Raw genomic sequence first — 13,948 nt, 5'->3', positions numbered from 1 at the left:
TACTGAAATGACGACTGCTGTTAAAATGAACTCATATTATTATTTTTTAGCCACTGTTCTTGTTTTTTCCTGAACCAGAAGACTCGGTTCAGTCATGACGTCACAGAGCGGTGTTTCTGTGTCACAACGTTACGTAATAGGTTATAAAACACATGATGCTGAGAGGGAAAACACAGGTCTGACCATCTCTGAGCTGTCTTGTCTCAGTGAGTGCAAATAAGATACAACATATAGAATGTCCAAACTTGAATGGAGGCTTATCAGGTTTCTACTATGTCAATTTACAATTTCCGGATTGGGCACGCTGCTGATCAACCACTGACCTATAACCTATAAACTATACAGGTATTGACCTGAGCATTGTGTAACTGTTTCTCATGAATTTATATTTTACACTTAGTTTGTAAAAAGAAATAGTTCAGGTTTTACATAGACTGCTCATCACATCTGAACCACAACAATAAAACATCTAGGGCTGATGTATAGGCTGTGCCTTTAACCTTTATGACTGTTAGCCTAGCCTATTGCTTGTTGGATGATTTAATACCCACAATAGCACGTCTGTTACCAACGCATTATACTGCTCTCTAGCACTTTATATAATTGAACTCTACTCCGTGTCAGGTGCATTGAACCAGTTTTGCTTCCTTTATGTCCGCTTTGCATAACAGCAGCTTGTGGATTAGTATTCAGAGGATTTACTGTAGCGTTCAGCGCTTTAGTACTGATGCACTGGAGCCCATTCATCACATCCACAGCAGTCTGTAAACTCCTAACATAGAGGACGAGATGTCACTACACTGCAATTCATGGTTTCTTTAGAAATATGTTTCATTTTGAATGGTTAAAAACAAGGGGGGAAACAATTAAAAACATAAATAGTCCAGATGTAAAGCTCATGGTTGTTGTCATTTAAACTTTACATTTACTGTGGGCCTGTTAGTGAAAGAATGTTCCTGCTGTAATTAAATATTTGTTTCTTAATAAGATCAATCCCACATGATATATATTCCCACAAGTATAACTTTAATTTAATTCCACCTACATCTCAGTCTATCTTTGAAACAGCCTTATAAAAGTGAGATCAATCTAAAAACAAAAATAAAAAAAAACACTTCACATATGTCTCTCACACAGTAGCATGAATCAGACTGAACAAGAATGGGAGAGAGAAAAAAATTGATCTTTTTCGATTTGGACATAAATTAAAGTGCTATATCAGAATCAATTGTAGTACTGCGTCTCACCACCAAGGGTCAGTATAAGATAACTTTGAATCAGTCCAGCGTCAGCGCTACACCATTTCTAAGAACGTTTTCAGTCAGGAATGAAAAACAGAAATCTCCAAAAATGCTATAGTTTTTCAAACTCTAACAGGATGCTGTGTGAGAGGATTAATCTTCTTCTTTTCCTTTCGGCTTTGTCCCTTTTTTTTTTTCAGGGGTTGCCACAGCAAATCATTGGTTTCCATCTCTCCCTGTTGTCTGCATCTTCTACTCTAACTCCCAACTATCTGCATGTCCTCCTTCACTGCATCCATCGTCCAATCCTTAAATGGAAGACGTTTGGGACGACCAGAACCCATTCTAGAGCTGTCCGTCCGGCCAAACTGAACAATCCACGGAGAAGAGACAAGACTTTGCAACAACAATTTTAAAGTGAATAAAGTTAGACCTGAGATTTTTGTTGTAAACTGCAACAAGGTGACTTTTATTATTATACGGTAATTGTCATACAAAATCCAGATATTTTTTTTAAATCCACAGATTTACAAAACGTGTTTTTATGTCAAATTAAATATTTTGTCCATGTAAATAACAATGACTGGGCTGGATGGTGACATTATCAGTAGTAAAGGTCAACAAACATGAAGAAGGTCTGCACCTTACCGTCATCACACAATGTCCAGACTCAAATACTGCACAGACTTAGAACAACGGTATTTCTTTTCAGAAAAATAATATGCATTCAAATTCTATACAAAATAACATGTACAGTAACTGTGACGTCTCAAAGCTGCATTTTAAAGAAATGTTTCTCATCCAATCTCACACCACAGACTTTTACCACTTAGTCCAATGATGTGTGCACATACACCAAACTACACAGGGTTACCAATGTGACCCAACGGAATTAATGTTGCCAAAAGTACAATTTAAAAAAAAATAGTCAGGAGACTCTGGCTCTAAACAGTGGTTTACCACTATAATGAACTCCTGAGAACACCATACAAAAATAAGACCAGAGAAACTAAGGAAGTACCTCAGAGTCAATGCTGTCAACAGCATCAAACTAAAATTTTGTAATTTGGGTAAAAATGCTAAACATGTTCCAGAAACTTTGTGGGGTTTTTTGTTAATAAGATGCTGTTTCATAACCATTGTGGCTATGGAAATAGGAAATGCATTGAAATGTGAGCTTTCACGGATGCTTTTTTGGTTATGAACCCTGTCATTAACATGAAGGTGGAAAATTCATCTTTTTGCCTCTGTTCTGTCAAGTCTCTCACTGCTTCCTCCCAATCCCTTGGCTGATATGTTGTAGCCACTCCTTGAGCATGTGAAAGCTGGGTCGGGCAGTAGGATCTAGATTCCAGCACTGTTTCATGATGTTATACACAACCTCAGGACAACCATCTGGACTGTCCATTTTGTATCCTTTCTCTACCCGAGGTACAACTTCTTTTAAAGGCTGAAGAAAACAAAAGAGAATAGCAAAAATTCAAAGCTATTACATTCAACATTCTAGCCATAGAGCAATGACCCAACACAAAACAATAATAACAAGTCTTAAAAATCCACTATTGTTGAATTCAAAATTCACAAAGGTGGGTCAATGTTTACTTTATACTTTACTAAGTCTCCCACTACAATAAACTCTACTCCACTGAAATCTCCCTTATGAATCTCTTAATTGGAAGTCAGTTAGTTATGGCGTGTTTGCAGTACATGTTTACCAAATTTAGTGCATTTCTAGTATACACGTCAAAGTCAGCTATTATACTTACAATTCTTGGGTAAGGCACTCGGCCAAATGAGTAAATTTCCCAGAGCAGAATACCGTAACTCCAAATGTCTGATTTGGTGGAGAAATTCTATCAAATGAGAAAAAAAGCACATGAAGGTCAGTATTTGTCATTATGCACCTGGTGATGCATACAGCAAAACTTAGTCAACACTTGAATACCTTTTCTTTGAGGGCCTCTGGTGCTGTCCACTTCACTGGCAGCTTTGCAGTATCTTGAGTGGACGAAGCCTCCTTGGTCAGACCAAAGTCACTGACCTTAGCCATATTGTCCTCAGACACCAGAACATTTCGAGCTGCCAAGTCTCGGTGGACAAAGTTGTTCTTCTCCAAGTATGCCATGGCTTCACACACATCTCTGTACATGCATGGATGTCAAAAGGCTTTGGTTACTACCATAGTTAGGCACATAACTTGTAATAATTATAGTTTCCAGTTAATTCTTTCAAAAAGGAACTGAGTTAGTAACTGAATTGCTACACTATAAAATTAACTAGTTACCAGGGAAAATAACTATAACATTACTTTTTACTAAGTTTAAAAATGTCTAAGAATTAGATTTTTTTCCTGAGCAGGTTTCAGGATAGAACTGCATAGACAGGTACTTAGACAGTTTCTAAATTTAAATTAGACCACAACTGGTAGATATACTGTGCTTCAATTACTTTCTTAGAAATAAAAGTCAGATGTTGAAATATTTTTATGAAAATCTATAGCATTTTTAAAAAATAATTTAAAAAAATCTTGTCTGTATCTTTAGCATAACTGGAAAAGTTTGAGAAAAAAAATGTTCAGAATTTTGTGCAAAACCCCTTATCATGTCATTTTTGGCCAGATATTAAACATGTATTATTTTATTATTATTTATTATATTTATTATAAATTATATTTAGAAATTATTTTATTTTTATTTATATTTTTGGAATATTTCAGTAAAATTCTCATTTCGCATGTTTTTGGTCAGATAAAAAAATTGTGATGTAAAATATAGGGATCATATATTTCAAAATCTTGTTTTTCATCAAATTAGAGCATTTTGAAATTTTGAAACATTCTGGAATTTTTTGGAAAAACCCTAATCTTGTCATTCTTGGTGAGATATTGAAAAATTTTGATGAAACCTTTTTTTATATATATTGTCTGTGTGTTTGTCATTAAATAAGAGCATTTTGAGAATTTTTAAACAGATTTTAAAACGGAACTTACAGTCTGCAGTAATACTTACAGTGCAAAATTAAGGAGAGCATCTGCACCAAGTACTGTTCGACCTCTGGAACGTAAGTAGTCAACTAAACATCCCTGAGAAAAGTGTTTAAAGCGTTATTAATGCTATACTTATTATTCTCATTAGAAACCTGTGACATGTTCCTAATTACAGCACGTTTGAAGTCACCAACCTACCTTGGCCATATACTCAGTCACAATGAACAGACTGCCGTTTTCCTCTACAATGACCCCGAGCATCTGCACCAGATTATCATGCCGCAGTTGCCTGGGGGAGAAGCACAGAGACTTGTTATTTCAGGTGTGTTCTCCTGGGAAACCAAACAAAAATGGAAGTGTGCTTACGTCATGACAGAAGCCTCAGCGATGAAAGCCTGTGCCGTGGCATCATTTTTAATGCACTTCACGGCTACTTTAGTCCCTCTGTAGTCTCCCACCATGACATCTGGAACAATCACACACAAAACTTAGTACTGTCCACAATACTTCATGATTCTGAGGTGAAGAAAACTAACTATATAAATATACTGCATTCTTAGTCTGATGCATTTATAGTTTATTTGAACTTCACCTCCAAATTCTCCTTTTCCAATCACCTGCTGCAGTTTGAGATCTTTTCTGTTCAAGCACCAGCCACCTGTTAATCATTTAAGGAAGAGGCAATGTTAACACATTAAAGTTACACAGCACAAAACATCAGACATTGAAAGACAAACTGAGCCTTACTCCTGGAGAATTCATCCTGTGCTGCTACCGTGCCCTCCTCCAACTTTGGCGTGATAAGATTGGTGCAGAGACCATCTGCATCTTTGGTATAGTGCTGGACATGACAACAAAAATAAATTACAAAACGACTAGACAAAAGCATCTGGGGAAACAAAAGAAAGACCCAACTGGTTTTATTTTTAAGGATTTATATCCTCAAATTGTCAAGCCCTCTGCTTTTTTGTACAGGTTAAAATAGCAAAAAGCATCTTAGCGTCATTGAACCATGTCCATTTATGCCATTTTGTTCTGCACAACTCTGTTTACACATTTATGCAATTGATAAAAATGTGGGTATAACTTTCTGAAGTCTTATAAAACTTTTAATAAAAAGTGAAGAACAGCAACACCATCACTGTGGATAAGGCTGAATGTTCTCTAACAAATCTTGAATAATGATTAAATGATTTCTGTCTCAACTCTGTGCCTCATCTAGGCACTAAAACTGAATTACTTTCAAGGAAAACAAAGTAAAATCAGGTGTAGCCTGGGCCAAACCTAACAAAGTAATTTTGAAACAGTTTTCATTCAAATTTCATTAAAATGTATTGTTTCCTATTTTTTAAAAAATAGATCATTTTGAACATTGATAAATCCGAACAAATAAAATGTGTCACTGCTCAATTCAACATAAAAAATGAAATCTTGAAATGATCCCAGCTGTCTTAGAACATCTTAATTACCCCTGTAAAATCAATTCAAGGAGCTGTTCCTCACAGTGGCCAGCAGAGCGCCATCTCCTCCAATGAGAGAAATGGACTGGCAAGAGTTTTTATTTTCTAAAAGTAGGTCAAATGTACTTGCACATCTGCTTTACTGTGTGGCATACAGTACAAGGTTGGCTGCACTACTAAATGAGTTTCAAACAGGAAAAGGAGCCATTTACACATTGGTTAGCTACACTGCTCACTCTTCCTCTTTGACACTTCCTGTTCACTCTCTGTAGAAATGTATGGAAACTTTAAGTTATTACAATGGAAAGCAGCACACATCATACATGCAGTCTTTTTATTCTTATTATAGCATCACAGCTAAGATGTTTTTTCCCCCCTCGACACAGTGTGACGTGTTATGACTCACCTCAACTAGCTGCATGAGGTTTTCAAAATAGGCCTCCTCATCAATGGTGAGCTTGCCGTTGTGGTAAACTATGCGGTAGTGCTCCACCTTGCCATCGCAGCTAACACACAGGGTGTAGTCACCAGGGAAGTTGGTGCTCTCTCGCACTAAGAACAGGCCGGTTTGGGGCGGACACAGCAGCTGCTCGGCCTCGCTCCTTGTTATCTTCCCATGAAACCAACTGAAAGTGGAAAAGTCAAAGGCTTCAGTGGGTCAACATCACTTTCCATCTATACCCAACAAAAAATACAATGTGAGAAAAATGCAAAAATAATAAAATAGAATTCAGAGTGAGTGAAATATCACACTAACTAAATGTGTTAGTGAGGCACCTAATCTCTTTTTCTGGATAGTCCTGCATCTTTTGAATTTCCAAACTCTATGATTGGCTGGGCTGACTCCTATTAATGTAGCCCATATATGGACTTAACACCTAATAAAACAATAGACAGTGGCCGACTGATACTCTTACAGATATATGAGCAACTTCCCCTTCACTTGGAGACTGAGTATCATTGTAACAGTTTTGAGTTTGACTTCTTTAATAAAACCTTGTCATGTGAGAACATTCAGAGTAGCATTCTGAACTAAAAAAAGTTATTAATACAGTTATTAATACAGTAAGAACAAAGTAGTAAGTAAAACAAGTAAAAACAATCACAACATAATGAGTTATTGATGTAAATGTGTTGTTCTGTGACATTTCTGTTTTAGACCGAGACGGGGAAACACGTCTCACCACCAGTGGCACTGTATATATATATACATATATATATATATATATATATATGTATATATATATATATATATATATATATATATATATATATACGTATATATATATATCCTGCCTCATAATCAGTTTCCTGTTCTGTCTACTTGTCTACTGTTGGTTCGTCTAAATTACACCGCGTGTTCACATGCTCTACAAATGACTGTTATTTACAGTCAACACAGGTCCCCCGCAAATTCATACTGAGATTTCTTAAATGTCTCTGTTCTGAGATAGAAAGCAAACAACAGGAAATTGTGCAGAAGACAAGCAAAGCTGAGCACAAGACAGACACAAGTGCACTGCAATTACAACACAGCCCGACCCAACTGTGGTCGCCTTCCTCACACTGCTACGACAAAAAGGCCATCTGCGTTCTGCAACCACAGAGTCATGAGAGGAGGAAAAAAAAGTTCAACTATTTTAACCATCACTGCAGAAACCACACCAGGCTGAGGAGATGGTAGCATTCATGAAGGAGCAGCTGATACTGAAACATGGGGCTACACTTCGTTGTTACACAAGCTTTCAGAAATACTGCAAATATAACACAACATTCAGTGTACTCACGGCATTAGACTCAGCTTTCCTCCAGACTTTACTCCTTCCCTTTTCTGAACATAGTTGGCCGGGATCGTCCCCTCACGACCTGCAGAGTTTTTAGCTTTGTACCAGTTTGGATCCTGAAACACGATACAAAAATAATAACGACTGGGTGAGGAGTCTGGACCATACGCAGTACATAACAAATGAATCGTCCATCTAGTTTTAGATGTAGGAAAAGGGCGACTTGTAGATTATTTCCTTGACAAATTCATATATATTTGGGCTGATTTAATAGAACAGTTGAAGCATATTTTCAAACTGTTTTGGCTAACTTTAGACAACAGCTACATAGGGCCAACTGTTTTGTTATTAATTCCTTTTTATCCGTCCGTTATGTGAGTTATAATGGATTATAAAGGCTTCGAATAAATCGGCCAAAACTTCATGAAGCTCCAAAAAATATGTTTACACATTGGCCAATTTCAGGACTAAAATATTAAACTCACACATTGTAAACATAGAGCATAAGTGCAGACTAAAGTTACCTTTGTGACAACAATGATGGTCAACACATCTCCTTTGGTAAATGGCAAGTCGTGCTCTGATGTGCCTTTAAAGTTGTATTTGGCTACACACTCAGTGCCCTGTGGCCATGGCCCCTGTAGGAATGAAGTTATTTTACTAACCAGTTGAAAAGAAACACACATGTTTTTCATGGTATGTTTGTGTATACACCAGACTAGAGTAGTAGACCTTACCTGGACCTCAGTCATGATGAGGTGGTTTAGTCCTCTCACATCCAAAGTTTCCTAGCTGCTACCATTAGAGCTGTATACACACACAGAATATTTGATGTGGGACATGAACATTTCTTTTCATTCATACCGGCATGTATTAAAACACAGTAGAGCAGTGCGGAACTCGCTAGTAGTATTAAAAATAACTTGAAAAACAGAACTAACCACTTGTTGTTTCTTGTATTACATGTATTACACTTTCGCAACTGGTGCAGTGTTTCCATGACGTAGAACTACAGTATGCACATGAAAGGACAACTTTTACCAATATTTATTTAAGGAACAGACTTTTTATTAGTTTATGTATAGAGTTGTTGTTCAAAAAAGAAAAACTGTTTATTTCAACTGAATTGCTTGTATCCTCTAATCACTGAAAATAATCAAGAAAGTTCTCTTTAATGTCGGAATGTAAACAAGGAGAGAGCTGACCATTCCCAAAGGGCACAGATTTCCTTAAATTTTCTTTTCTTTACATCACGAAGCAGGGAATGAAGCAGCAACATTTAACACTCTGGACAGAGTCCCATGACATGTATATAACAAGCCAGAGTTATGAAACCATGACCTTTAAGTTCAAGTAACCCATAGTGCACCACTCCCCCAAACCCAGCTTCCTGTATCAGTTCCCATGAAGACAAAGTAAAGCTCGATGGAGAAATCATTGCACTGAAGTATGTGTGACTTTTACATGATGTCACAGCAACATATCCTTCTTTTCCTCATGTTATGTAAAAAGCACATGTTCAAAGAGTGAGAGAAATGTAGGCATCATCTAAGATCCCACTGTTTTGATAATAATCAGTGGCTCAGCTGTTCCAAAACTAACACACAGGCGAAAGGATTTTAGAGGATACTATTAACCTGGTTATAAGCTCAAAGTATTGTTACAAATGCTGGACAACAAATAAGATTCCTCACTGTGCATGTTTAACTCAGGTACTGTGAAATAAACAGTACAAGAAGTATGAATATATAAGTAAAAGAGCAGTAGTAACACTGTAATACCAAAATGTGATTAAATAAAACTTAGACTGGCAAAAAAACCACATTTTACTTTGTGATTAAATAAAACTTAGGGAGTTAAATGTATGCAAAGACTGGCAAAAAAACCACATTTTACTTTTTATATATTTTTTTTTAGTAATGTAGACTAAAAAAACATAAATAGTGTTTATTGAATTTTGACATCAATAAACTACTGACACATTTGTTGCAAATGTTTTCAGGCCTATATCTCAGGGTGATGCACTCTCTAGGACTGAGGGGAATCGTACAAATATGTGCTGCTAAAGACTTTTCTCTTGTTATATTACACTTTTAAAATCATTACTTGTCCTTCACAAACACATCTGACCAAATACTCCCATGTGTACCACTGTCATCGCTCAGTCTGATGGGGATAGAGTGGATGTCCTTCCCCAGTGGAACACTGCAGCTGTCTTTGTACACTAAATGAAATATTGAAACTACTATTTCCCACGTCCTTCAACCATGACAGCCCCTCCATTTAGCCACCATATTTCATTCTTTTCTTACTGCACCATTCACAGGACCAACAGGGATTCATTCTGAACCAACTTTCTAAAACTTTCCAAAAAGGTTTTAGCAGTGATGTGGTTTTAGACATGGTGATGTCATCGTGTCCGTGGACACTTGGGTGCAAGTCTCTGATCAGAATGTGAATCAACAAGACTGATGGCAAACAACAGGGGGTGTGGAGCTATATTTACTGTGTTCTCCATCTTTACCTTACATTATGCGCTTAGTCTAAGGCAACGCCCCCATGCATGTGATACCACATGTCAATGTTGAGGATGCCATCAGCTTGGATGATGGAGAACGGCTACATATGGAAGTACCATCAGTTAACACCAGGGCTCACACTTTAGAACACTAACCACGCTGCGGCTGTGTGGCCCATTCTTAGAAGCATGCATGACTACGTTCTTTGTGAAGGAGTATAATGAGGAACCACTGCTGATATGTGTCATGTTTAAGTGGAATACTGAATTCATCTTCGTAGCTTCTCTGTCAAGAAGTCGCATTGCTGTTTCTGAAAACATCTCAGTGTGGAACCACAGCTCTTCCTTCTCTAAAAAGCACATAATGGTGCCATTGTGAGCTGGTGTTTAACTGCCGGCCCATGGGCTCATGCCAGTAGAAGCCCATGTGTCACTTGTCAATGTCTGGCTGTAGAGGACATTGACACCCATTTGCCCAGAGTGTAGTTTTAATGGGAACAAATCGTCACTTTCTGGAAATCATCCCACAACTGGTATCTTCATTTCTGAGATTCATAATTATAATGCAGGACTAAAAGTGACAGCAGTAGTGAATGGTCTAGAATTACAGCCAAAGGATCACAGGTTCAATGCCTTGATTTCACATCTTTCTGATGGTAGTTTGCATGCTTTCCTCAAATGTGTGGATTTTTTCTGGGCACTCGCAGGATGAGGTTAATTGTTCACTCTAAATTGACCATAGATTAACAATGCATAGTAATAATAACATTAATAAAAGCAATGCAGGCGCCATGTATCTACAATTTACAAAACTGGCAAAAGAAAAGCTGTACAGGAAATGAGTAACTGAAGCAGGAAACCGTGCAGCACACAGTGACAGATTAATACTCAACATTATAAGAAAAGGAAACGTTAAAAACCTAAAAACCTATGGACATAGGCATCACATCACGTTAGTTTAAATTAGGTCTACTGCTGTTAATGTTTTTTCACTAAGGAGGACACATCAGGTATCAATGTAAAAAAACGAAGATGGACCAGAAGTGGCCTGTAAACCACGACTTTGAAACCCCTGCTTTAAATCGAAGCTTACATAGCTATGTGTGAGGTGATAGTTATCGTAAACTCCCCTCGAAATTCTTTTGTAAGACCAGACCAGTTAATCAAAACAAGACGCTCTCTTATACATGTCTGTTGTAGGATAAAGTACAACAGACATGTCTGTAGAAGAATGAGTCCATAAAGCAAGACTGAACAGGAATGTAGAAATACTTTCTTGGCCTTCCTTAAACCTGCCACTCCCTCACCTTTCTGCAGACGGAACGACCATATAGATGATGCTTGTTCTTTTTTCTCACTCATTTACTTCGAACTGTTGTGTCCTTTGGCCTTGATGCTACATTACCCATCCTGCTAATATGTGTTAGTGTTGTTGTGGTGTAGCTATACTGTCTAAGTCCCTGAACTCTTAGTTATTAGCTGAAAAAAACAACTACTGTAACACTTGAACTGAACTACTAATAGAGACATTAAACTAAAAGCACCCCGAAGCATGCATTAGATTTACAATCAAAACATGACATAGCTAAACAGCCCCCTTATGTAAAACTATGTCCTTGTTATTTTACCAATGATCTCATTCCTGATTAGCAGGACAATGTGCAACATTATTTTTGTTAATAAAGCCGTGGTTCCTGTAGGCTTGGTCCACACACCGCAGAGGGCCATAGTTATCATCCCTGCTTCAGGATGCTATGTGACTGCTTTGATGCTGCTGCCTCGTCATTGTCGGCATCAAAGCAGCAGGGTGGAAGAGCCACCTGAAGAGTGGACGGACACAAAGCTATTCATCTATTTCCACTGACGTTTGTTTTTTCCCCAGTGGACAAACAGAAACACTGGCCAGAAACAGAAACGTGGCAGCAGTTAACCCAGCAGGGCCTGAGAAGCTGCAGATGTTCTTGTCTGCAAAGGAAATCACAACTGTCTCTGAGAACACAGCTGGACTGGTGTGAGTGATTCTACTAAAGAACCTCGAACAAAATAGTTCAATTAGACATCACTGTAAACTCTGCATTTTAGCGTTTCCAAAAAGTGGTAGGCCTCTGTGCTTGACACACTTTGATAATTGAATCTTTTACCAAACTGTTACTTCCTTGCTGTGTTTTATGCACAAATTGCAGAGCGATTATGCTTTGCTAATGCAGCCTTCCTTGACTCATAGCTGGTACTCTTTGCTGTGGTTTCATGAGCCCTCCTCAGCTTTACCATCTTTATATGTTAGCTACACTGTTACATAAGAAGCCTCTGAGGGACAGGCTCTTAGATTGTACCAATACCAGACTGGCTGAAAGTGGCTGACCTTTCAGGGAATTCCTGTCTCGGCTGGAGGGGCATCATCCTGAAACAAACTCAAGAGGCCCTCAGTTCATCTCTGGGACAAATAATGCTTTCAGTCTTTTTTGTTTTGTTTTTGGTGGGGTTTTTTTTGTTACTGAACTGATGGGAATTTTGACTAATAATCATACCTATATGTGAACCAAAAAATTAGCCCATCAAGTGTACATTTTGCTCAACGATTCCTGGTTTTAGCACATATATATGGAGAGCTGTATAATGTTTCTGCCACTATTGGACATGGGAAAATTAAAACATTTCCTATCATGTAATCCTGAGGAAACAACATTATTATTTCAATAACTGTAAAACATGATTTGAAAAAGTTATTTCTACATCTAACATTAATTATTTCTTAATTCCAGTACATTGGAAAAAACATGCTTAAAACATGGAAAAACATGTTGTCCAACTTTTTAGCAGTACTTTTTGCTAGATCAAGCTATTTCTGGTGAAATGTTTTGCTTCTTCACTTATCGAAGCGTTGTAAGACTAGAGTGTGAAAACTGACGTGCGTTTTAGAAACCGGATTACTTAATTATAGTTACCTTAGTTATCTGTAAAACGCGTATTGTGCAGTAAATCCGTTATTTTAAAACATATTGTATTTGTATGAAACTAAATAGTTGTCGTACCACTGCAGGTGAGGTTTTCCAGTTGCTATTACTCAATTCAAATCCAAAATATTATCTATAAATATTAAGGTCAGACTGAAACAGGCCTACAACTATAACAATACATAAAATGGAGCTCCTCTCGAATCAGTACATGAATATGTGTTACCTGTGTGCAGGCAGATGATTCTGGAAAAGCGTGGACTCTTTCTTTCATCGGACTTTCCGCAGCAACAGCGGCGGCGGTAGCAGCAGTTGAATTCCCACTCACTGTGACAGTAAAATGTGCGAGGAAATGAAAGTCTTTAAGTTAAATTAAAGTTTGTTAAGAGGAAGTGAAATATCCCAGGTGACTTCAGCGGTCTGAAAGCACCTCACTGATGAAAGCGGATAACATCGCAGCAGCCGCCGCGACTCACGCCAGTAACAACATGCTGAAAAATGGCTATGAAGTTTTAAAAAAAAAGAAAGAAATCCACACAAACAGGCTACAAGCTCGGTACAAACTTGTCGCCGCACAGGGTCGCTGTCTTTAAGTGTAGTTAGTCAAATTATGTCCGACTTAAACACATTAGCGTCACGTCTCACTCCTCCTCATTGTCGTCTTCCCCACAAACTTTCAAGTGTTGCCCCTCCTCGCTTCAGCCTTAGACTAACGACTTCAGTAAATGCATCAAGGCGTGTATGTAGTCAATGCTAATGCGCTCGGTAGACCTACGTTAACGGCAAAAATATATATAATAAGGGTGTAAAATGAAAATTATTGTGCAAATGATTGTTTCCCCCCCTAAATATGAACCTGCTTTATTTTACTCTGCATACAAAAAGCATTAAATTCACGTTAACTACTTCTAATTGGGAAAGTCAGTCGTGTACCATTTTTTCTGATACAATACAATATGATTTTAGTCTGGGCAATTTTTCCTTGTCGATTTCCTCAATATCGTC

At 37.7% G+C, this 13,948-nt stretch overlaps 1 protein-coding gene across 1 annotated transcript; it reads right to left on the bottom strand.

Moving 5' to 3' along the window:
• Positions 1–1,686: 1,686 nt before the first annotated feature.
• On the bottom strand, positions 1,687–13,647 carry csk (C-terminal Src kinase). Its single transcript, XM_025056511.1, has 13 exons — positions 13,170–13,647; positions 8,209–8,278; positions 7,996–8,109; positions 7,475–7,587; positions 6,094–6,313; positions 4,975–5,068; positions 4,820–4,885; positions 4,594–4,693; positions 4,426–4,516; positions 4,250–4,323; positions 3,187–3,382; positions 3,008–3,094; positions 1,687–2,691 (listed from the first exon to the last, which is right to left on the bottom strand). The coding sequence occupies exons 2-13, from the start codon at positions 8,221–8,223 to the stop codon at positions 2,506–2,508; spliced, it is 1,356 nt and encodes a 451-aa protein (XP_024912279.1). The 5' UTR covers positions 8,224–8,278; positions 13,170–13,647; the 3' UTR covers positions 1,687–2,505.
• Between the last annotated feature and the right edge of the window lie 301 nt (positions 13,648–13,948).

This window comes from Cynoglossus semilaevis, chromosome 6, assembly GCF_000523025.1.
Source record: "Cynoglossus semilaevis isolate Cse_v1.0 chromosome 6, Cse_v1.0, whole genome shotgun sequence".
Lineage (NCBI taxonomy): Eukaryota > Metazoa > Chordata > Actinopteri > Pleuronectiformes > Cynoglossidae > Cynoglossus > Cynoglossus semilaevis.
The sequence above is the reverse complement of the archived record's forward strand: the minus strand, read 5'-3'. Positions and strand labels throughout refer to the sequence as shown.